The 21,606-nt window shown below is 45.9% G+C and overlaps 1 protein-coding gene across 27 annotated transcripts in view; it reads left to right on the top strand.

Annotated features, from left to right (window-relative positions):
• The window catches only part of CAMK2D (calcium/calmodulin dependent protein kinase II delta), a 430,831-nt gene that overhangs the window by 109,665 nt on the left and 299,560 nt on the right, over positions 1–21,606 (top strand). For all 27 annotated transcript variants that reach the window (XM_063920185.1, XM_063920183.1, XM_063920188.1 and 24 more), the window contains exon 3: positions 11,461–11,520. In XM_063920185.1, the coding sequence (XP_063776255.1) occupies positions 11,461–11,520 (60 nt within the window). The remainder of the gene's footprint in view (positions 1–11,460; positions 11,521–21,606) is intronic.

Genomic DNA, 21,606 nt, shown 5'->3' with positions numbered 1-21,606 from the left:
CTTTTCAAATCCTTTCCTGAAGTCTTTAACTAAATCCTTCCTTTTTTTTTTATTTTTTTATTATTACTACCTAAAATTGGAACATTTTCCATGCTGACCTTAATAAACCTTTCTAAACTAATATTGACACATGCTGGTTGACTACTATGAATAGTGTAAGGAACGAAATCTTCCGCCTCAGTCTATATTATGGTTATTATTATTATTTGCAGTGTTGTGTTTGTTACTGGTTGCTGGGCTCGCTATTCTTAGTTGCACCTTGTGTTTTTTTGTTCTACCTTTTCCTTTGTGCATATGGTCCTGTCTGTCATATTTTGTGTTCCCAAATCTCTGTCACGATCCTAGTAACTAGACTCCGTTTCCTACCTGTTAGGTGCCTTCTGAGATTGGCGCAGCGAGCCAGAGCCGGGCCATAGCTATGTTTATGGTCATTGCCTGTAGCGCTGGCTTTAGCGGCCTTCTCAGTATATGCACTTACGGCGGTGCGGCGCTCTCAGTCCCGTCGCGGCTGTCACTGCTGCGCCTGTGGTCTTCTGCTGGATGTGGGTCCTCTGGGTGCCCCGGCCGCCGCTTCCATCCCTGTGGCCACTGTGCGCATCTGGATGTGTGGAGTTTTGCTGCTGCGGCCTCCGCCGCCATTGTTGTTTTACACGTGGTTTCAGACTGCTTCCTTCCCCTTCAATCCCCATCAGTGGGCGCAGCCATTTTGGACTTGGATCACGTCACTAGTTTCACCTATCCTCAGTGCTGCTGGAGCCAGGTCAAAATTGTCAGCCAATCCCTGCTATCCAGCAGGTATAAATATCCTGTCCCAGCACCCAGAGGGTTGTCAGTGCTTCAATTGTCCCTCCAGCGTTTCCAGTGTGCAGTTCACTGTGGACTTTCCCTGTGGTTTAGCCTGACTCCCTGGTGGCTTCCCTCTGCGGTGCAGTTCCAGCTCTCCTGTGCTAAAGCTCTGTGGTGCTACCTGCCTCCTTTGTTCCCGCACCCAGCGCTAGCAGAGTGTATCTCTCCGGCTTTCCAGCAGCCACTCTCTAGCAGTTCTCTGTTTGCCTCTCAACCAGTATTCACCCTTACTGTGGAATACAAATACTGCGAACCCCAGTATTATTTACAGTTTACCTGCGAACCCCAGCTTCGCTTTCAGTTACCTGCGAGCCCCAGCTTCGCTCACAGTTACCTGCGAACCCCAGCTACGCTCACAGTTACCTGCGAACCCCAGATTCGCTCACAGTCACCTGCGAACCCCAGCTTCGCTCACAGTTACCTGCGAACCCCAGCTTCGCTCACAGTTACCTGCGAACCCCAGCTACGCTCACAGTTACCTGCGAACCCCAGATTCGCTCACAGTCACCTGCGAACCCCAGCTTCGCTCACAGTTACCTGCGAACCCCAGCTACGCTCACAGTTACCTGCGAACCCCAGATTCGCTCACAGTTACCTGCGAACCCCAGATTCGCTCACAGTTACCTGCGAACCCCAGCTTCGCTCACAGTTACCTGCGAACCCCAGCTTCGCTCACAGTTACCTGCGAACCCCAGCTTCGCTCACAGTCACCTGCGAACCCCAGCTTCGCTCACAGTTACCTGCGAACCCCAGCTTCGCTCACAGTTACCTGCGAACCCCAGCTACGCTCACAGTTACCTGCGAACCCCAGCTTCGCTCACAGTTACCTGCGAACCCCAGCTACGCTCACAGTTACCTGCGAACCCCAGATTCGCTCACAGTTACCTGCGAACCCCAGCTTCGCTCACAGTCACCTGCGAACCCCAGCTTCGCTCACAGTTACCTGCGAACCCCAGCTTCGCTCACAGTTACCTGCGAACCCCAGCTACGCTCACAGTTACCTGCGAACCCCAGATTCGCTCACAGTCACCTGCGAACCCCAGCTTCGCTCACAGTTACCTGCGAACCCCAGATTCGCTCACAGTCACCTGCGAACCCCAGCTTCGCTCACAGTCACCTGCGAACCCCAGCTTCGCTCACAGTTACCTGCGAACCCCAGCTTCGCTCACAGTTACCTGCGAACCCCAGCTACGCTCACAGTTACCTGCGAACCCCAGCTACGCTCACAGTTACCTGCGAACTCCAGCTTCGATCACAATCACCTGCGAACTCCAGCTTCGATCACAATCACCTGCGAACTCCAGCTTCGCTCACAATTACCTGTGAACCCCAGCTTCATTCCAAGCTTCACCTGTGATTTCCAGCATCACCTTTAACCTCACCTGGGCTCCCAAGTATTATATAGAACTTTCACTTATTGTTTGGTTGTTTATTCTGGACTTTTATGATTTAATAAAAAAACATTCAAAGATACCTCCTATTGTCGTGGTCACGCCTTCGGGCATTTGGGTACTACTGCTTAAGTGCATGTCTAGGAGTCCTCTCTCTCCTCCTAAATTCCGGTACCCGCCAGACCCTACAACTGAGGCTTCCATCTACCGACACCAGCCCTCAGTTGTGACAATCTCCAATATGACATAAAATTTGCAAGGCCGTACTTATCTGTCACAATACCCATGGAGAGGACAGTCTTAAGGTCCCTACACATTTAGCAACCTGCAGCCGAGCTGCCCAACGGCCAATATGGCAGACGGGTGACCCGGTCACGGGGGGGAGTGAAGTTTCTTCACCCCCCCCCCCGTCACTCTGCTCCATAGCAGTGCAAGCTAATATGGACGAGATTGTCCATATTGACTTGCATGCATAAGTGACCCGGCACCAACGATGAATGACCGCGGGGCCATGCATTGTTCTTCGTTGGTGCCTACACACTGAAGTTTATGAACGAGTTCTCGTTCATTAATGAATGAGAACTTTCATATCGTTGTATCGCCTAATGTTTAGGGACTATTAGGCTCCAAAAACAATGGTGCCCGCTTATAGCGTCAGCTAAGTGGGTACCCTTGCTACAACAATGACTGATTCTGTAACTTTGCACCTGTAACCGTGCAAGGGACCTCTTTATTTGTGCACTGCAAGTTCAGTTGAAGTTTGAACACATCCCTTTCAATTCTAAATTACTCTGCACATTGTAAATCTCCCCCACCTGCAGTGTGACATGGGCCCTCATTCCGAGTTGATCGCAAGCTGCTTTCGGTCGCAGCGCGGCGATTAGGTGAAAATGCGGCATTTCTGCGCATGCGTACGGGCCGCAGTACGCATGCGCGAAGTACTTTCACACAAAACTATGCAGTTTTACACAAGGTCGAGCAACGCTTTTCTGTCGCTCTGCTGAACGGTGAGTGATTGACAGGAAGTGGGTGTTTCTGGGGCGTAACTGGCCGTTTTCAGGGAGTGTGCTAAAAAACGCAGGCGTGACAGGTGAAAACGCAGGCGTGCCTGGGGAAACGGAGGAGTGGCTGACCGAACGCAGGGTGTGTTTGTGACGTCAAAGCAGGAACTAAACTGACTGAAGTGATCGCAAGGTAGGAGTTGGTCTGGAGCTGCTCAGAAACTGCATGAAAATTTTTACGAGCAGTTCTGCTAACCTTTCGTTCGCACTTCTGCTAAGCTAAGATACACTCCCAGAGGGCGGCGGCCTAGGGTTTGCACTGCTGCTAAAAGTAGCTAGCGAGCGATCAACTCGGAATGAGGGCCATGGTTTTACCAATGTGCCATACTACTATTTCTCTAACGTCCTAAGTGGATGCTGGGGACTCCGTCAGGACCATGGGGAATAGCGGCTCCGCAGGAGACAGGGCACAAAAAGTAAGCTTTTAGAATCACATGGTGTGTACTGGCTCCTCCCCCTATGACCCTCCTCCAAGCCTCAGTTAGGTTTTTGTGCCCGTCCGAGCAGGGTGCAATCTAGGTGGCTCTCCTAAAGAGCTGCTTAGAAAAAGTTTTTTAGGTTTTTTATTTTCAGTGAGTCCTGCTGGCAACAGGCTCACTGCATCGAGGGACTTAGGGGAGAGAATTTCAACTCACCTGCGTGCAGGATGGATTGGATTCTTAGGCTACTGGACACCATTAGCTCCAGAGGGAGTCGGAACACAGGTCTCACCCTGGGGTTCGTCCCGGAGCCGCGCCGCCGACCCCCCTTACAGATGCTGAAGATTGAAGGTCCGGAAACAGGCGTCAGAAGGCTCTTCAGTCTTCATGAAGGTAGCGCACAGCACTGCAGCTGTGCGCCATTGTTGTCACACACTTCACACCAGACGGTCACGGAGGGTGCAGGGCGCTGCTGGGGGCGCCCTGGGCAGCAATATATAATACCTTTTATGGCAAAAGAATACATCACATATAGCCATTAAGGCTATATGTATGTATTTAACCCATGCCAAATGTCTAAAACTCCGGGAGAAAAGCCCGCCGGAATAGGGGGCGGGGCTTATTCTCCTCAGCACACAGCGCCATTTTCCTGCTCAGCTCCGCTGTGAGGAAGGCTCCCAGGACTCTCCCCTGCACTGCACTACAGAAACAGGGTAAAACAGAGAGGGGGGGCATATTTTGGCGATATTTTTATATATTTAAGCGGCTATAAGGAACAACACTTATATAGGGTTGTTCCCATATATATTATAGCGCTTGGGTGTGTGCTGGCAAACTCTCCCTCTGTCTCCCCAAAGGGCTAGTGGGGTCCTGTCTTCGATAAGAGCATTCCCTGTGTGTCTGCTGTGTGTCGGTACGTGTGTGTCGACATGTATGAGGACGATGTTGGCGTGGAGGCAGAGCAATTGCCGATAATGGTGATGTCACCCCCCAGGGAGTCGACACCGGAATGGATGGCTTTGTTTATGGAATTACGTGATAATGTCAGCACATTACAAAAATCAGTTGACGACATGAGACGGCCGGCAAACCAGTTAGTACCTGCCCAGGCGTCTCAGACACCGTCAGGGGCTGTAAAGCGCCCTTTACCTCAGTCGGTCGACACAGACCCAGACACAGACACTGAATCTAGTGTCGACGGTGATGAAACAAACGTATTTTCAAGTAGGGCCACACGTTATATGATCACGGCAATGAAGGAGGCTTTGCATATCTCTGATACTACAAGTACCACAAAAAGGGGTATTATGTGGGGGGTGAAAAAACTACCTGTAGTTTTTCCTGAATCAGAGGAATTAAATGATGTATGTGATGAAGCGTGGGTTAACCCAGATAGAAAAATGCTAATTTCAAAAAAGTTATTAGCATTATACCCTTTCCCGCCAGAGGTTAGGGCGCGCTGGGAAACACCCCCTAGGGTGGATAAGGCGCTCACACGCTTATCGAAACAAGTGGCGTTACCGTCTCCTGATACGGCCGCCCTCAAGGATCCAGCTGATAGGAGGCTGGAAACTACCCTGAAAAGTATATACACTCATACTGGTGTTATACTGCGACCAGCCATCGCCTCAGCCTGGATGTGCAGTGCTGGGGTCGTCTGGTTGGATTCCCTGACTGAAAATATTGATACCCTGGATAGGGACAGTATTTTATTGACTATAGAGCAATTAAAGGATGCTTTCCTTTATATGCGAGATGCGCAGAGAGATATTTGCACTCTGGCATCGAGAGTAAATGCGATGTCCATATCTGCCAGAAGGAGTTTATGGACGCGACAGTGGTCAGGTGATGCGGATTCCAAACGACATATGGAAGTATTGCCGTATAAAGGGGAGGAATTATTTGGCGTCGGTCTATCGGATCTGGTGGCTACGGCAACTGCCGGAAAATCCACTTTTTTACCTCAGACCCCCTCCCAACAGAAAAAGACACCGTCTTTTCAGCCGCAGTCCTTTCGTTCCTATAAGAACAAGCGGACAAAAGGACAGTCATATCTGCCTCGGGGCAGAGGAAGGGGTAAGAGAGGGCAGCAAGCAGCCCCTGCCCAGGAACAGAAGCCCTCCCAGGGTTCTGCAAAGCCCTCAGCATGACGCTGGGGCCTTACAAGCGGACTCAGGAACGGTGGGGGGTCGACTCAAGAATTTCAGCGCACAGTGGGCTTGCTCACAGGTGGACCCCTGGATTCTACAGGTAGTATCTCAGGGTTACAGGTTGGAATTCGAGAAGTCTCCCCCTCGCCGGTTCCTAAAGTCTGCTTTGCCAACGTCTCCCTCGGACAGGGCGACGGTATTGGAAGCCATTCACAAGCTGTTTGCTCAGCAGGTGATAGTCAAGGTACCCCTCCTACAACAGGGAAAGGGGTATTACTCCACGCTATTTGTGGTACCGAAGCCGGACGGCTCGGTAAGACCTATTCTAAATCTCAAATCTTTGAACCTGTACATACAAAAATTCAAGTTCAAGATGGAGTCACTCAGAGCAGTGATAGCGAATCTGGAAGAAGGGGACTTTATGGTGTCCCTGGACATAAAGGACGCTTACCTGCATGTCCCAATTTGCCCTTCACATCAAGGGTACCTCAGGTTCGTGGTGCAAAACTGTCATTATCAGTTTCAGACGCTGCCGTTTGGATTGTCCACGGCACCTCGGGTCTTTACCAAGGTAATGGCCGAAATGATGATCCTTCTACGAAGAAGAGGCGTATTAATTATCCCTTACTTGGACGATCTCCTGATAAGGGCAAGATCCAGAGAACAGCTGGAAGACGGAGTAGCACTAACCCAACTAGTGCTGCAACAACACGGGTGGATTCTGAATTTTCCAAAATCTCAGTTGACCCCGACGACACGTCTGCTGTTCCTGGGAATGATTCTGGACACGGTTCAGAAAAAGGTGTTTCTTCCGGAGGAGAAAGCCAGGGAGTTATCCGAACTTGTCAGGAACCTCCTAAAACCAGGGACAGTGTCTGTGCATCAATGCACAAGAGTCCTGGGAAAGATGGTGGCTTCTTACGAAGCGATTCCATTCGGCAGATTCCACGCACGAACTTTTCAGTGGGATCTGCTGGACAAATGGTCTGGATCGCATCTGCAGATGCATCAGCGGATAACCTTATCGCCACGGACAAGGGTGTCTCTTCTGTGGTGGTTGCAGAGTGCTCATCTGTTAGAGGGCCGCAGATTCGGCATACAGGACTGGGTCCTGGTGACCACGGATGCCAGTCTGAGAGGCTGGGGAGCGGTCACACAAGGAAGAAACTTCCAGGGAGTATGGTCAAGCCTGGAGATGTCTCTTCACATAAATATACTGGAGCTAAGAGCGATTTACAATGCTCTAAGTCTGGCAAAACCCCTGCTTCAGGGTCAGCCGGTGTTGATCCAGTCGGACAACATCACGGCAGTCGCCCACGTAAACAGACAGGGCGGCACAAGAAGCAGGACAGCAATGGCAGAAGCTGCAAGGATTTTTCGCTGGGCGGAAGATCATGTGATAGCACTGTCAGCAGTATTCATTCCGGGAGTGGACAACTGGGAAGCAGACTTCCTCAGCAGACACGATCTACACCCGGGAGAGTGGGGACTTCATCCAGAAGTCTTCCACATGATTGTGAACCGTTGGGAAAAACCAATGGTGGATATGATGGCGTCCCGCCTCAACAAAAAACTGGACAGGTATTGCGCCAGGTCAAGAGATCCTCAGGCAATAGCTGTGGATGCTCTGGTAACACCGTGGGTGTTCCAGTCAGTGTATGTGTTCCCTCCTCTGCCTCTCATACCAAAAGTACTGAGAATTATACGGCGAAAGGGAGTAAGAACGATACTAGTGGCTCCGGATTGGCCAAGAAGAACTTGGTACCCGGAACTTCAAGAGATGCTCACGGAGGATCCGTGGCCTCTACCTCTAAGACGGGACCTGCTTCAGCAGGGACCGTGTCTATTCCAAGACTTACCGCGGCTGCGTTTGACGGCATGGCGGTTGAACGCCGAATTCTAAAGGAAAAAGGCATTCCGGAAGAGGTCATTCCTACACTGGTAAAGGCCAGGAAGGAGGTGACTGCACAACATTATCACCGCATTTGGAGGAAATATGTTGCGTGGTGTGAGGCCAGGAAGGCCCCCACGGAGGAATTTCAACTGGGTCGATTCCTACATTTCCTGCAAACAGGATTGTCTATGGGCCTCAAATTGGGGTCCATTAAGGTTCAAATTTCGGCCCTGTCGATTTTCTTCCAAAAAAGAATTGGCTTCAGTTCCTGAAGTCCAGACTTTTGTAAAAGGAGTACTACATATACAGCCCCCGGTTGTGCCCCCAGTGGCACCGTGGGATCTTAATGTAGTCTTGGATTTTCTAAAATCCCATTGGTTTGAGCCGCTCAAATCGGTGGAGATGAAGTATCTTACATGGAAAGTAACCATGCTACTGGCCCTGGCTTCAGCCAGGAGAGTATCAGAATTGGCGGCTTTATCATATAAGAGCCCATATCTGATTTTCCATACGGACAGGGCAGAACTGCGGACGCGTCCTCATTTTCTGCCTAAGGTGGTGTCAGCGTTTCACCTGAACCAGCCTATTGTGGTGCCTGCGGCTACTAACGAGTTGGAGGATTCCAAGTTGTTGGACGTGGTCCGGGCATTGAAAATATATATTTCAAGAACGGCTGGAGTCAGAAAGTCTGACTCACTGCTTATATTGTATGCACCCAACAAGATGGGTGCTCCTGCTTCTAAGCAGACGATTGCTCGTTGGATTTGTAGCACAATTCAACTTGCACATTCTGTGGCAGGCTTGCCACAACCTAAATCTGTCAAGGCCCATTCCACAAGGAAAGTGGGCTCATCCTGGGCGGCTGCCCGGGGAGTCTCGGCATTACAACTCTGCCGAGCTGCTACTTGGTCAGGGGCAAACACGTTTGCAAAATTCTACAAATTTGATACCCTGGCTGAGGAGGACCTTGAGTTCTCTCATTCGGTGCTGCAGAGTCATCCGCACTCTCCCGCCCGTTTGGGAGCTTTGGTATAATCCCCATGGTCCTGACGGAGTCCCCAGCATCCACTTAGGACGTTAGAGAAAATAAGAATTTACTTACCGATAATTCTATTTCTCGTAGTCCGTAGTGGATGCTGGGCGCCCATCCCAAGTGCGGATTGTCTGCAATACTTGTACATAGTTATTGTTACAAAAAAATCGGGTTGTTATTTGTTGTGAGCCGTCTGTTCAGAGGCTCCTACGTTTGTCATACTGTTAACTGGGTTCAGATCACAAGTTATACGGTGTGATTGGTGTGGCTGGTATGAGTCTTACCCGGGGTTCAATATCCTTCCTTATTGTGTACGCTCGTCCGGGCACAGTACCTAACTGAGGCTTGGAGGAGGGTCATAGGGGGAGGAGCCAGTACACACCATGTGATCCTAAAAGCTTACTTTTTGTGCCCTGTCTCCTGTGGAGCCGCTATTCCCCATGGTCCTGACGGAGTCCCCAGCATCCACTACGGACTACGAGAAATAGAATTATCGGTAAGTAAATTCTTATTTTTTTTTTTTGCTCCCATTTTGGACTCCACCCCTACATGTGCATACTGTTCCATAAGAAGAGAGGAAAGACAAGTTGCATATCAGGGCAATTTAGATGTTATGGCTCACACTCAGGTTGTTGAAGTTCTGAATTTAGTAGCACCCAAAATAAATGAGAAACAGTTAACACCCTAAAGAAGCATAACTCACACAAACATTGGGAATAAAATATACAGGATAGAGTAGTTTCATTGAATCATTTTACTGCTGTTGGTTAGGTCTTAATACCCTTGTCCTTCTGATATTGCCTGCTCACTAGACCCTGGCAGACACTGCGGTTACATTAATGTATTGCAGTGGTGTGCCAGCCACCCAATGCCACCGTTGCCTGTACCTGCTGGAAAGGTATAGCAATACCAAGTCATCGTTCCTTTTTTGGTCAGTCCATGTAAAGATGGTCATTATTGGGCTGTGTGAGTCTGGATCTTGTTGATTAGTGCAGGGATGTGACATAAAAATATATCAACAGCCATAGTTGCATGTGGCGTGCATACAGTTATGGTGGTGACATATGTCATTTCCATATAATGGATAATAGCAGTTGGTTACATGAGTAGTGTGTGTGGTAAACACATGTTCTTTTTTTTTTCTTTTCTTTTTTCTCTTTCATACAACACAGTGGGATAAAACATGAATCCTTTTTTGAATTACCTACTTAAGATTTTATTTTAATCTTGAATGTTGAATGTCTGCCCCATTGCACAGTTACTTTATTGTTGCATGGTTCAGAACAAGTAATAATTTTAAGATTACAGCTGCAGTACAAGTTGCCTACCTGGTGAAGTGAAGTGTGTAACAAGCAAAAAGGGAGCTACTTCCAAACTTGTGTCAAGCTCACATTGTAATGCTTTGTTTCCCTGAGAAAGGAAAGCCTTTCTGTACAGGACTAACTAGAACTCGGATGTCAAAAAAGTGGTTATTTTGTCCCTGTATAAAAATAATGATTGCACAATATGGTGTTTGTTTACCAAGCTGTCCGTGTACCTCCGTTGATGCTGGTGAAACGGCAGTAGCCTTTTTTGTTTAATTTGTTTTATTACTTTCAGTTTAATTATTGTTTTCCTTGAACAAGGGAGAGAGACATTTTCAGGGGCTACATTAAATAATACATTTGTATTTACTAAAGCAAGCATTGTAAAACCTCCCATTACCTTGACCAGGGAGAATTCTAAAAAGTAGCTCTACTATTCTGATGGCAGCCTGATTGCTGAACATGTAGTTGGCCTACATAGTGCTTTGTATTTCTGCTACTAACCCCCCCCCCCCCCCTCCCCTGTTGGTGAAGCTTATAATATTTTGTAATTAATTAAAATCATAAGATCCTGATAAAGGGCTCATCTTGGTGATAGGCTTCATTATCTTGCAGTTGGAGTTAAGTAACATTTTCAAACCCATTCCACAAATTATGTACCTGCATTCTGCATATTTTTTTATTCTGCTGGAATGAACAATGATCAATGAGAGCAAAAGACAGTTTGTCTATGAGGAGCAATTTCTGAGGTTTCAAACTGAAACTTAATTATTAGAAGAGTTAATTGGTAAAATAATAAGAAGACACTACAGAGTTTTTGATTCCTTATGTTTATAATTGGTCTTAAAATAATAGGCTTGTTTCCCTGCTTTTTACAGTAAGGGGATACATCATTCTAATATCATTTATAATATAGACTTTGGCAATAGACATTATATTTGCCTTCAGAATTGGTAATTGGATTTAAGATACTTTTGAGGGTATCCATAATGAGGTTTATGAATTGTACAAGGCACATACACTACATCATTTATTGGTGCAGTCCACTGAGTACAAATATGAACATTATTTATGATAAACTGTCAAGCAACAAATACTGTAATCAATATTTATTCTCCATATGGGCATCATGACGACTAATTTGTGTCTCATGAGCTCCTAGGCTAATCCCCTCGACTCTGTTACATTAGTCCATTCCTAAATCAGACTTGCCTACATGATCACAAACTATTTCCTTTAAAATGTATTGCTGCTGTAGCATCATGCATTTGATGTAACATTGTTCCCAAATTTGTAATGTGCTACATATGTGGCGGTAGACTGTTTATTAATATAATTTGCTTTATTTTCTTCATGGCACAGATCACCAGAAATTGGAACGTGAGGCAAGAATTTGTCGCCTACTGAAGCATCCTAATATTGGTAAGTCCATCCATTTGATGTACCAATGTTTTTTATTTTCAATTATGTTTTAAGTTGTTAGGAAGTGAGTACGTTTTTATTGACTTGAGCAATCCAATTAAATGGAAATCAAAATAAATGTGTAGTAACTAAACTATTTAAGTATGATAAAAGTGCCACAAAATGTAATCTGATTTAAAAGGGTATTTATCGAAGCAGAGAGAGAAATAAAGTGAAGAGAGGTAAAGCACTAACCAATCAGCTTCGAACTCTCATTTTACAGGCTGTTTGAAAAATGACAGGAGCTGATTGGTTAATGTTTTCTCTCTGCCACTTTATCCCTCTTCAAGCTTTGATAAATAGTTTTTGAGGGTGTCCCATGCCCTAGACTTGAGCCCTTAAAATGTTAGGGACTTACCTGACTATAAGGTTACCGTGAACTGGTGGGTAAGCCTATCATTTTGCCCAACATTATGCGAAAAGCCTCTAATGCAAAATTGATTCAAATTAGTAATGTCTGAATAGTCCACCTGCACGCATTCTCTTTGTTTATGGAACTACCATGGTTTGTCTAATTGTAGTATTGGCGCTCATTATTGTCCTTAATGAGTATACATTAAAACATTGCTTAATGGAAGCTAAAAAAAACTAAAATACAAAAAAAAACCTCTTTTATATACATAAGGCCACAGCCTAAGAATTGTCCAGGAGTGTTCTTGAGTCTTAACGCCCTCCTTTCACTACAGTTTTTTTCTGTTGTTGTTGTTGTTGTTTGTCATATTTCATAGGGCAACTCATTCCACCATTTCTGCTTTTAAACAGACGTGGGATTGGGTAGAGACAGAGGAATAGTGTTTGCATGCTTCTATACCTAAGGCGTATTTAATCAGTATAGTAAGGGTTAGTTTTCCCAACAGACCATGTTTTGGGGATTTCTCTCTGTGGAAGCATGTGTAATAATTACTGAGCCAGCTAAATAGCTTGACTCACTTGTGTGTGTATCATTAAAGAAATCCACAGTACATGGCCTGTTGGTGGTATTTAATACAGAAGTTGAAAACCTCTGCTTCAGGTAGAATAAGAATATTGAAAACTGCCCACTTTGTATGTGAAGACATACAGTAGTACTTAATTGCATAGGTTCTCAAATTTGGTCCTCAGGACCCCAAACAGTTCTTGTTTTCCAGGTCTCCTCACAGAATCACAAGTGAGATATTATAATCATAAGTGAGATTAGTTCCACCTGTGGATCATGTCAAGTGTATCAACAAGTATTAAAATAAATCTGTGCACTTGCCGGGTGACCTGGAAAACTTGAGCAGTTTGGGTTCCTGAGGACCAAGTTTGAGAACCACTTCTCTATTGCTTCTACCCCTTTCACATTACCTTCAAAATCCCTGGTTTTTGCACGTGGACGCACATCAACCCGGGATTTAGGTAGGTCTGAATGCAAATGACTCGGAACTAAGTCCCAGGTCTGAGACCTTGCTCCTGATCAGGGTCACAGAACTGAGACCCGGGAATTTGCTGATGTGCTAGACCTGGCAATTTCCAGAGTCTGATGTCTGAAAGGGAATATTGGTCACTCTTTTTGATTCTTCCCCTAAACTCAGTAGAACACACTTTTCCATGTTAAGTTGGCCAGATACATTTCTGTCTGCTTCTCTCAGACAATGAGTATATTTGGCTACAGCTATATAAAAATCTGGCTCAAAAGCCATAACTCCACAAAATCAGTTCCAATTTACACTAGCCTATTGCATTGGGTGTTGCTTCCATCTGTCATATTTTCTTTATGAGGTTGATTTTATTCATAGCTTTTAAATTGTTTATGTCATGTGCTGAAGGAAATCATCATTTTATTGCCAGATTCATCTGGAAAGTTGACTGAGAAATCCAATCTTGTAATTCAGTTGCTATTGAGTTACATTATGTTTTGTATTAAATTTGTAAGTCATAGAACAAAGTTGTCTAAAGTAGAGTATATAGAAAATGTTATAAAAAAATATAAAGAAAAATATTACAACTACAGATGTGTCCGCATACCAAACAGCCACTCTCAGTGTGCCAGGTTCCGTGAGACACTGCTAGCGCTGGGCATCTTTTTTTTTTTATAGAAAATGCATCTTAATCACAATGCAATGCAACTAGGATACCCTGTAATGATTAATAAGCGACTGAGTTTCTGAATCTGTATACAAAGTGCAACAGTGCAGTAGGCGTGGCTTTTTACCAAGTTCAGTTGTGCTGCTTATACAAACTCTGTTGCTCACAGATATGCAAGTGTTGCATAACAAATGAATCGACACAATCCCCTGGTGTATGCTAGTCACATCGAGACTAATACGCATTTTTGGCAAAAAGACATTCAGTGCTAGCGGTGTTGCGCGGGTTCTGGCAACTCACTTATGCCAGGTATCACGCGCTGCATGGCATATTGAGGATAGATGTAGGAGGACACCTCTGTATGTCGCTTTTGAGGAAACCACTGTACAGCAGTCATTGAAGTGAATTAGAAAAAGACTAGTACAAACTAAAAAAAAAATGCTGAAAGTGGCGAAAAGAAACAAAATGGAATTTGAAACATTATTTCAATGCCACAATTGGAGTACGGAAAATTATTGCATAGTTATATCCTATAGATCAGAACAATTCATAGGCGAGCGCACAGGGATCCAGTTGCTTTGAAGCCCATTCTCCCCTTCTCAAAGGGCCCCAGCTCCAGAAAGGCCCAGTCAGTGATAAGGGTGCCAGTCTAATCTCGATTCCAAATATAATTTCATTGGAGCTGGATAGATTATGTAGCTAATAACGTATATGCTCCGGTATGTGCACAATCTGGTTTTGTTCTCTTAAATTAAATACTGTATATAAAAGCTTTTTATGTGATTTTTGCAGATTGGAATGTTGCTAGTAATTTATTATTGTCCACACTAGGTCACTGGGTTATTCACAGGTCAGGTTGAGCATTAAGTCCATTAACACATTGACAATGGATTGAACCAACGTACAAGGCTAAATCAGCTATACACAACACATGGCCAGCGGGCAGAATGCAGCCCTTGGTTTCATTGCATGGTGCCTACTTGGGGAAGCCCTTCTTCTGCCAATCAGACCAGTTTTTAAACTGTCATGTTGTTCTGCAAGAAGCTTGGTATAATCCACTTGCATTAAATATAATTGTATGTATGATTTTTGTTATGAACCCCTTGGGCGTGTCCGTACCGCTGCGACCCAAAACATGGCTTTTGCACCTGTGCGAGGGGGAAGTAGAGTCTGACATGCGGTGCGGACTAGCCCTGAGCTGGGCGTCTCCCCGCATGTCAGAGAATCTGATCATAGATGTGCTAAGTTTAGCACATCTATGATCAGCTCTGAATTAGACCCACAGTCAGATAACAGTGAACATCAATGACCCAGCCCTGAGTGCTGAAATCAGACAGACTAAATAGGCAGCTGTCAGGTGTAGTCCATGCTGGTAATTAAGTTGTCCATTACCCAACACATGTGCGCAGAACAGGGTCCAAAGAGCAGCACCTCTGGTAAGGACCAGTACTGCAGTTAGGCAGCTAAGACCTAGTGAAGAAAGCTTCTTGCAGGATGACATGAGAATGTTACAGCTAAGAGCACAGCTCACTACAAGTGTACATCTCCTGGCCCCAAAGCTGCTTCTCCCCTACAATAGAGCTATTTTGCCACTAATTTAAAAGTTTTGAAGCAGTGACAGAAATACAGATGTGGAATAGCTTTGGGCCACAGAGATAAGAAGTCAAAGCAGGCCTCCACACCAAAACTATGTGGAAGTTTTTATGGCAATTAAAATAATGAACAGTGTAGAAAATCGGCATCATTACATACATTTCAGCACCTTCACCCCCCTCACTATATCACTGCATTCTCCTTTCACTAGCAGACCTGTAAGGAGTAAATGTATATTGGAGGTCATTCCGAGTCGTTCGCTCGGAAAATTTTTTCGCATCGCAGCGTTTTTCCGCTTAGTGCGCATGCGCAATGTCCGCACTGCGACTGCGCCAAGTAAATTTGCTATGAAGTTTGGATTTTTACTCACGGCTTTTTCTTCGCTCAGGCGATCGTAGTGTGATTGACAGGAAATGGGTGTTACTGGGCGGAAACAGGCCGTTTTATGGGCGTGTGGGAAAAAACGCTACCGTTTCCGGAAAAAACGCGGGAGTGGCTGGAGAAACGGAGGAGTGTCTGGGCGAACGCTGGGTGTGTTTGTGACGTCAAACCAGGAACGACAAGCACTGAACTGATCGCAGATGCCGAGTAAGTCTGAAGCTACTCAGAAACTGCTACGAGGTGTGTAATCGCAATATTGCGAATACGTCGTTCGCAATTTTAGGATGCTAAGATTCACTCCCAGTAGGCGGCGGCTTAGCGTGAGCAACTCTGCTAAAATCGCCTTGCGAGCGAACAACTCGGAATGACCTCCATTATACGTGTTTTACATGATTAAGCAAGTAATGTTTTTCTGTGGCCTCCATCAGAGCCGGCCCTACCCATTATGGTGCCATAGGCAAGATTTTGGCTGGTGCCCCCGTAGCACCAACGCTAGTTCTGCCTCTGACCCTGCACCCCTTTCCCAGCATCATCACCCCTCACCCATAGCAGTCCTTATTTTGGTTTTCCTACCCCCTGTAATTTAAATAAGAACAGTGTGCCTATTCGGCACACAGCCCAAAAAGGTATGTGTTCTTGTTGGGAGGGGGCATGGCCACACAATAGTACTCCCAATTCAAATTATGCCACACAATACTGCAACTTTATTCATAATTTATCATGCATGTGTCCCTTATTCACATTGCATCACACAGTAGTACCACTTTACCTTATATACGTTCCTCCTCAAAGTAGTGCCCCTTATTCACATAACATCATACTGAATTGCTCCTTATTCACATTGCACCACACCATATTGCTCTTTATTCTCATTACACCACACCATATTGCTCATTATTCACATTACACCACACCATATTGCTCTTTATTCACATTGGACCACACAGTAGTGCCCTCTCTATACGTTACGTCACAGTAGAGCACCTTATACACATAATGCCACACATTGGTAATGCATTTATACACATAATACCACACAGTAATGCCCCTTACACATATGACACACATTACTAATGTTCTTATAAACATAATGTGCCTTACACATTATGCCAACCCTTATTAATGCCCTTATGCACATAATTCCCTTACACGTGTGCCGCACATTATTAATGCCCTTATACACATAATGACACACACAGTGCCCTTTACACATTTGCTGCACATCATTAATGCATTTATACACATGAAATGCACAATGCCCCTTACACATATGCCGAACACTATTGCACAACTAACCCACTCACACACACAGCACTCACACGACCGCTAACACTGTGACCTCTGCCTCTGCTTGGATACAGATGTGTCCTCATAAATCTTGCCTCCACACACCATGCAGCAGGAGATGAATGGCGCGAGTCAACTGGCAGCTCTGCTAACGTTGGGTGCCTATTTTTGATGAAATGCATCTTATTTGCATTGCCATGTGGCTAGGATGCACAAGCAGCTTCTCCTGATTAAAATTATATGCAGCATGCCTATATACTGTGTGTGACTGTGGATGTATCTGCATACGAAATGCTACACACATAATATAGGCATGCTGCATATCATTTTAATCAATAGAAGCTGCGTGTGCCCCTAGGCATACCAAATGCCCTAGGCAATTGCCTAGTTTGCCTATGCCTAGGACCGGCTCTGGCCTCCATTGAGTGTAGTCTGTCCTTGCAGCCCCTGGCTAAAAAAGGTTGTGATCCCCCGAGCTAAGGCAGCTAAACTCTGTACAGATCTTCGAGTAAAAGTAAAACATTAATTTCAGAAGAATGCTTTATGCACCTTTAACTGCATTAAACTATGTACCATCAATATTTGAATATCCATGGAATGAGCGGTGGTTGGATAGAGCATAAAAGCAACTACTTAGCATTAATACAACATTTAGAAGCAGCAGAACTGGGAATAGCCTGATAAATCAATGTGGGATGACTAGTGCTCTATGTGCATCTGCAATTCCTTAGGGACCGTTCAGAACATGAAAGTTACTTGCTTTCAGCAATTAAAAAAAATATTTAAAAAAGTGTATAGATAACCGTTTCTGACATGCTTTCAAGCTAATAAAATATTTTCCAGATTATGAGAATAATAGCTCAATGTTCTGTATATTTATTTAATCACTATACCTGAACATTCTAATTTGGACTTGCAGCTGATTCCGTCCCCTCAAAACAACATAAAAGTATAGTATTTGAACAACATTAACCATTCCATATTAAAAAAAAGAAAATGAGAACCCCATATAGCAAAATGCTTTGTAGCAGCGTTTGTCATTGAACACAATTGTGCCAGTGAACCATATTCTAGAATGTATTTATATCTCCCATGTGTTTCTAAGAATGAACGTAGTAAGAAGGGAATGCATTTCCTTTCTATATTGCATCACTTCTTATATCAGGCTCAGTTGTGACAGTTCCGGGGAGCCCTAGGTTTTGCCACTGGAAATCTGTGAAGCTGAATTGTTTTTATATTTACATTATTCTAGTGCACTCAATGTTAACTGTATTTACTACAGATGTTTAACTTTTTTTGTTGTTGTGGCGGGTGTGGTATTGAAAGTCGACAGTAACTAGGTCGACAATGTCTAGGTCGACCACTATTGGTCGACAGTAACTAGGTCAACAGGGTGTCTAGGTCGACAGGGTCTTTAGGTCGACATGTTCTAGGTCGACAGGTCAAAAGGTCGACATGAGTTTTTAATGTCATTTTGGTGTCGTTTTCTTCGTAGAGTGACCGGGAACCCCAATTAGTGCACCGCTTCCCATCGCATGGCTCGCTTCGCTCGCCATGCTTCGGGCATGGTGCCTTCGCTCCGCTACCGCTTCGCTCGGCACAGATTACTGTTCCAATCGTAGTCCACGTGGATCGTTAAGTATGAAAAGGTTCAAAAAAAGAAAAAAATTGTGAAGAACTCATGTCAACCTTTTGACCTGTCGACCTAGAACATGTCGACCTAAAGACCCTGTCGACCTAGTTACTGTCGACCAATATAGGTCGACCTAGACATTGTCGACCTAGTTACTGTCGACTTTCAATCCGGATCCCGTTGTGGCTATATCATCCTTCATAAGGATATTGTGGAATCTGCATCTTTACCGGTTCCTCATTTTTTTAAACATTTGTTAGTCATATTCTGATTGTGTATTCTATATACAAAAATTGATCTATTGAATGATAGTGTGACAAGTCAGATCTCCCCTCTTTCTCTTACGTCCTAGAGTATGCTGGGGACTCCGTAAGGACCATGGGGTATAGACGGGCACCGCAGGAGACATGGGCACTATAAAGAACTTTTAGTATGGGTGTGCACTGGCTCCTCCCTCTAAGCCCCTCCTCCTGACCTCAGTTAGTTAGATTCTGTGCCCAGAGGAGATTAGGTGCACTACATGGGAGCTCTCCTGAGTTTCTCTGAAAAATAGTTTTGTTAGGTTTTTTATTTTCAGGGAGCACTGCTGGCAAGAGACTCCCTGCATCGTGGGACTGAGGGGAGAGAAGCAGACCTACTTAAATGATGGGCTCTGCTTCTTAGGCTACTGGACACCATTAGCTCCAGAGGGAGTCGGAACGCAGGTCTCACCCTCGCCGTTCGTCCCAGAGCCGCGCCGCCGTCCTCCTCGCAGAGCCGGAAGATAGAAGCCAAGTGAGTATGAGAAGAAAAGAAGACTTCAGATCTTCACTGAGGTAACCGCGCAGCTGTAACGCTGCGCGCCATTGCTCCCACACACTACACACACTAGCAGGCACTGATGGGTGCAGGACGCAGGGGGGGGGGGGGCACCCTGGGCAGCAATATAAACCTCTGGACTGGCATTATATGGATATAGACTGCGGAGGCAGATAATATATAAATCACCCGCCATTTTTTTATACAATTGAGCGGGACCGAAGCCTGCCGCTGGAGGGGGCGGAGCTTGGTCCCTCAGCACTAACCAGCGCCATTTTCTCCACAGAGCACTGCAGAGAAGCTGGCTCCCCGGACTCTCCCCTGCTGAACACGGTGACAGAGGGATGAAAAGAGGGGGGGGGGGGGCACTTGTAAGGCGCAGTGAGTGTATTACACGAGTATTATATATATAAAAGCGCTATATCTGGGAATTTGTTTCCAGTGTCAGTTGGCGCTGGGTGTGTGCTGGCATACTCTCTCTCTCTGTCTCTCCAAAGGGCCTTGTTGGGGAACTGTCCCCTTATAGATATATCCCTGTGTGTGTGGGGGTGTCGGTACGTGTGTGTCGGCATGTCTGAAGCGGAAGGCTCGTCCAAGGAGGAGGTGGAGCAGATGATTGGTGTGTCTCCGTCGGCAACACGACTCATGATTGGTTGGACATGTGGAATATGTTAAATGCAAATGTGACCTTATTACATAAGAGAATGGACAAAGCAGAGTCCAGGGAAAAAGCAGGGAGTCAATCCACGGATTGGACTGGGTCACAGGGCCCTTCAGGGTCTCAAAAACGTCCCCTATCCCAGATAGCAGACACTGATACCGACACGGATTCTGACTCCAGTGTCGACTACGATAATGCAAGGTTACACCCAAGGGTGGCCAAAGGTATTCATTATATGATTATTGCAATAAAAGATGTTTTGCATATCACTGATGACCCCTCTGTCCCTGACACGAGGGTGAGCATGTATAATGAAAAGAAACCTGAGGTAACCTTTCCCCCATCGCATAAACTGAACGAAGTATTTGAAAAAGCTTGGGAAACTCCAGACAAAAAACTGCAGATTCCCAAGAGGATTCTTATGGCGTATCCTTTCCCTGTACAGGACAGGGTACGGTGGGAATCCTCGCCCAGGGTGGACAAGGCTTTAACGCGTCTGTCCAAGAAGGTGGCGCTACCGTCTCCAGACACGGCAGCCCTCAAGGATCCTGCTGATCGCAGACAGGAAACTACCTTAAAATCTATTTATACGCATACAGGTGCTTTGCTCAGGCCGGCGATAGCATTGGCATGGGTTTGTAGCGCAGTTGCAGCATGGACAGATACCTTATCAGCTGACATTGATACCCTAGACAGGGATACCATTTTACTGACCTTAGGTCACATTAAAGACGCAGTCTTATATATGAGAGATGCTCAAAGAGACGTTGGGCTGCTGGGTTCCAGAGCCAACGCCATAGCTATTTCAGCGAGACGAGCTCTGTGGACCCGCCAATGGACGGGTGATGCAGACTCAAAGAAGCATATGGAGGTTTTACCTTACAAGAGTGAAGTTTTGTTTGGGGATGGTCTCGCGGACCTGGTTTCCACAGCTACCGCGGGTAAATCTGCTTTTTTACCTTTTGTTCCCCAACAGCAAAAGAAAACTCCACAGTATCAGATGCAGTCCTTTCGGTCGCATAAGGCCAGAAGAGGTCGGGGCTCCACTTTCCTCACCAGAGGTAAGGGTAGAGGAAAGAGAACACCTGCTTCGGCTAGTTCCCAGGAGCAGAAGTCCTCCCCGGCTTCTGCTAAATCCACTGCATGACGCTGGGGCTCCACTGAGGGAGTCCGCACCGGTGGGGGCACGTCTTCGACTCTTCAGCCAGGTCTGGGTTATTTCAGACGTGGATCCTTGGGCGATGGAAATTGTTTCCCGAGGCTACAAACTGGAATTCGAAGAGGTGCCCCCTCGCCGATTTTTCAAGTCGGCCATGCCAGCTTCTCCCCCGGAGAGGGAAGTAGTATTGGCTGCAATTCAAAAGCTGTGTCAACAGCAAGTAATTGTCAAGGTTCCCCTTGTCCAACAGGGGAGAGGGTACTATTCAACCCTGTTCGTGGTCCCAATGCCGGATGGTTCGGTCAGACCCATTTTAAATCTAAAATCCCTAAACCTGTACTTGCAAAAGTTCAAATTCAAGATGGAATCTCTCCGGGCAGTGATCTCCAGCCTGGAAGGGGGGGAGTGTATGGTATCACTGGACGTGAAGGATGCCTACCTTCATGTCCCCATATATCCTCCTCATCAGGAGTACCTGAGATTCGCTGT

The sequence above is a fragment of the Pseudophryne corroboree genome, chromosome 1 (genome assembly GCF_028390025.1).
Source record: "Pseudophryne corroboree isolate aPseCor3 chromosome 1, aPseCor3.hap2, whole genome shotgun sequence".
Lineage (NCBI taxonomy): Eukaryota > Metazoa > Chordata > Amphibia > Anura > Myobatrachidae > Pseudophryne > Pseudophryne corroboree.
The sequence above is the reverse complement of the archived record's forward strand: the minus strand, read 5'-3'. Positions and strand labels throughout refer to the sequence as shown.